The sequence below is a fragment of the Lolium rigidum genome, chromosome 6 (genome assembly GCF_022539505.1).
Source record: "Lolium rigidum isolate FL_2022 chromosome 6, APGP_CSIRO_Lrig_0.1, whole genome shotgun sequence".
Taxonomy (NCBI): domain Eukaryota; kingdom Viridiplantae; phylum Streptophyta; class Magnoliopsida; order Poales; family Poaceae; genus Lolium; species Lolium rigidum.
Window position 1 is genome coordinate 344,680,060 of NC_061513.1, and position 4,132 is coordinate 344,684,191.

General features: G+C 45.5%; 1 protein-coding gene across 1 annotated transcript; it reads right to left on the reverse strand.

Moving 5' to 3' along the window:
• Positions 1–2,326: 2,326 nt before the first annotated feature.
• Positions 2,327–3,868, reverse strand: LOC124664908 (ectonucleotide pyrophosphatase/phosphodiesterase family member 1-like). The gene has a single exon (XM_047202326.1). It carries the CDS (start codon positions 3,866–3,868, stop codon positions 2,462–2,464), a length of 1,407 nt encoding a protein of 468 aa, XP_047058282.1. The 3' UTR covers positions 2,327–2,461.
• Between the last annotated feature and the right edge of the window lie 264 nt (positions 3,869–4,132).

Sequence of the window (4,132 nt, forward strand, 5' to 3'; positions counted from 1 at the left end):
TAAGCAATGAACTAACAAAATCCATAGTTAAGAAAATTGTAGGATTAGCAGAGGCCTTTTATGTGGCAATATTTTCCCACAAACCTAATTCTCAACTAGGCAACTGGAAGTGCATTCTTTCTTGACTAAACTACAAAATGTATTTAAGCAAATACTGAGATCATTTGCAAGCTACCGTGCAATATTCCCCACAAAACCTCTCCTCTTAACAACAAGAAATCTAAGCAAGAGAAGAAAGAACAACAATATGATGTCTTGGGGGGCAAATGAGATAGACCAAGAGAAAAGTCTGATTACAAAAAGGTAAGAAAGTGGAACCTAATGCTCAAGTAGCAGCTGTCCACAGAATGCCTGAATTGGTAGTATTACTAATGTTTGATGTGCTTGGAATGCCTGCTTGTCAAGATAAAACAGCAGTTACAATCATGCACACCCCACATGAAGGCTGACTAATAAATGAACCAAGTCACCCTTTGCAACTTAGTTTTGACAGCTTAAGTGTAAATTTCAAAAATAAACTTAGAAAAATAACACAAGAAATAGTACACATTGTGTCACAGCTCAAGAAGTGATCGAATTTCGTGTGTTCCAGTGAAGTCCTGAAGTCCTGGAACTACTCTGACTATATCACTCTAAAAAAAAGTACCAGTCTAGAGCGGAAAAAATCCAAGCATATCCATGGCATTTCACGTAAGCACTGTAAAGTTTGCACCTCTGAACAGCAGGCAAAACGGACTGTCTAAGAAAATTATACCGATCATTAATTATAAGTTTAAAATAAAACATTGTGTGGCTCAATCATATGGAAATCTGAATTATAACATTAAATATAAGCTGGACATAAAATGCTTCAGGATATGGACATCATAGTAATCCATGACAAATAACGAGCATATTCAAGAAAGCATGAGAGTCTTTCAATCTTGAAGAGCTTCTATCTTCGCATGAAATACATCGATAAGACAACAGAACTTTAGCCACCCACAGGTAAAACACAGGTGGGCAAATATCCTCTCCGTGAAAACTCAGCAGAAACAACGTGTAGAAGTCCTAAAAAGGTTCTAAAACATACCATAAGTAGTGGATGACATAGTCTATAAACCTGAAAATTTTCAAGATCAAATTCACAAATCTGGACAGCATGCCATTAAGAAGAAACGAGTACAAGAGTATCAACAGTGAGAATCACTATTCATTGTTGTCCTCTCCATATGTATGGAATACAGTTGATTTGATGTTCAGATTTCACAGATATATAAAATGTCACCAAAACCTATTTGAGATTTTTTTCAACTTACTACGTTGTTTCCATGGAGTTTTCACGAAGAGGGTGGTTTCCACCTGATAATTAACCACTAAAGGTGGCACAAATGAAAGAACAATATTGCTTAAATATTCACAGTAGGTAGTAAACAACAGAAACAGAGCTTACATTATGCACCCACACTCGCTCATGTCCACACAAAAACAGTAGGTACGTAAAAAAATGCTTTCCAGAACAAGAACAAGACAAATTATCAATGGTATTTCTTCGGTTTCTCAGCTATTAATAGAAAGCGGGAGCCAAAGTGAAGCAATCATGGTGTCAGAATGCATTTAAGACAGCTAGTAAAATCTAACTATATGTTCTAGTTTCTTACACAGTTTTATCAACTTGTAAAACCTATCTCAAGAACTTGGAACGACAGTATTTTTCTTCTTGTCATGGAACAGTACATTCATACACATGATAAGCAGGAGAAATAAGGAGGCACAAACAGTCTTAGAGACCCAAGAAGATAAATGTTATCCACTGCTCAGTTAAAAATTATGCAAAGTGCAAACTATATGATTTGCTATTGAATTTTGTATGTCAGCGCAAACAGATTACAAGAAAACAAACTCGATGCTTTGGTGCATGCGCAGATACAAGATATAAGTTTTCCTTCCAAAATATAGTTACATGAAACTAGGAGCAGTACATTTCTTTTCAATATGATGAACGAGCAGCTGATCCAAGTTTATACTCTCAGGGGTAATGTATAACTTAAGTTTCTGCAATGTAATTTCTTCAAAAACCTTTATGAGTTACATGGGTCTATAAATAGTTATACAAAGAACAAATACTCTTCTTCTGCAAAAAGAACATTTGGGTTCAAAAGACCACAAATGTTACACACACACCCCACCAACCACTAGAATGGATAACATCATCACAAGCAGAAAACATGGACCTTAAAAAGGAACTAGCATGATAGATTTGGCATAATAAACGATCAAAATGCTTGGCGTGATTCACATTACCAACTGACATCCTTTAAACATAAGGCTGAAAAGATATCCAGCATGGTAAATTGCTGCACATGGCAGAAGTCTTTATTAAGAGGTGTACAGAACTATAGATACAAATACAACAAAAGGATACTACCATAGACGTGGCTTTCCTCCTCCAAACAACAGCCCTCACATGCATCCATGATCACTAACTCGGCAACAGAACCGTTCCAGGGAAAGAGGCTGAGCCGTTGTTTGAAGCTGGGTTCAAACTGAGAATGGAAGCAATCACATTGTAAATCTCCACATTCTCAAAGGAAGGGACCGTTTTACCCCGCTCAAAACGAGGTCCGTGTGCGACAAACATGGTCCTCATTGAGAAGAAGGCATTGTCATACCCGTGCGCCCCTCCACACTCCTTTGCGTTGGATCGTTTCTTCTCCAACTTATAACCTTCATCTACGAGCCCAATGATTGGCGGTATCCTATAACTTTCCGAGTAGTGCAGGCGAGAAGGCAAGTCCTCCTTCAAGTAAACCTTGAGATATTCCCCATTCTCCACCTTCCCTGACGCTAGCCCTTCATTCATCTTGGCCACAACCTCAGCCGGCGACACGCCTTCTGGTGGCTTGATTGCCAGCAATGGCGTCGTGGATAGAACCCAATCGCTCTCCACCTGAACCCACGGAGCTAAATCCTCGAGAATCACCAGCTTCTGGTCGCAGGTCCCAACCATCCCGTGATCCCCAACCCATATAAGGTTCACATCCTCAAACACACCCCTGGCTTCCAAGCCAGCGATGAGTCTCCCCATCATCTCATCCATGTGCTCCACCGCATCGGTGAGGACTGGGTCGTCAGGGCCAACCTGGTGCCCCTGGTGATCTGGATCCTCAAAGTAGAGCGTGAGGAACTGCGGCATTTCATCAGCCGGGAGATCGAAGTAAGCAAGGACGGCGTCAACCCTGTCCTCGAACGGCACAGATTCGTTGTAGTGGCGGCAGTACTTGTCGGGGCAGTCCCAGGCGCCCTTGTGGACCTCGGAGCCCGGCCAGAAGAATGTGGAGGCGAGGACCCCCTGGTCGGCGGCGGTGACCCAGAGCGGCTCCCCGAGCCACCAGTGGGGCTCGTGGGAGCCCATGTTGAACTCGGCCCCCGAGACGGGGTCGGGGAAGAAGTTGTTGATGATGCCGTGGGAGGAGGGGTAGAGGCCGGTGACGATGGAGTAGTGGTTGGGGAAGGTGAGCGTGGGGAAGACGGGGATGAGGCCCTCGGCGGCGGAGGTGCCGTTGGCGATGAGGCGGCGGAGGTGCGGGTTGGGGGCCTTGTGCTGGTACCCGAAGCGGAAGCCGTCGGTGGATACCAGGAGGACCACCGGCTTCGGGAGCTTGGAGAGCGGCCGCGCGACGGAGAGGGGGGGATGGGGGGACGCGGTTGAGTGGGGCGGGCGGAGGAGGAGGAGGTAGGAGGTGGAGACGGCGAGGGCGGCTGTGAGGAAGATGAGAAGGCGGGAGGAGGCGGCGGCGGGCTGGGGCGCGGGGGCGGAGGGGGAGTGGGAGCGGGCGAGGAGGGCGGCGGTGGGGAGCGGCATGTCGCCGGAGGGCGGAGCTGCCATTGCAAGTTGCTTGGGCTGGCGGTGACTTTGGGGCTTGGTGGTTTTAGGGGATGGGGGGCTTTGGGGTAGGTGGCCGGTGGGGGGAAACCGTCGGGATCTGATTCTGCTGTCGCCACGACGTGCGTTCCCTAGATGCAGATCTGTTCATTTAATGCCCTATCTTGTCTATATGGGCTGTGGTTTTGGGCGGACAACAGCCCATTCAGGCCCGTTTTCTTCTTTGACAATCTTAGACTAGTCAGGAAATATCATACACTATTATCA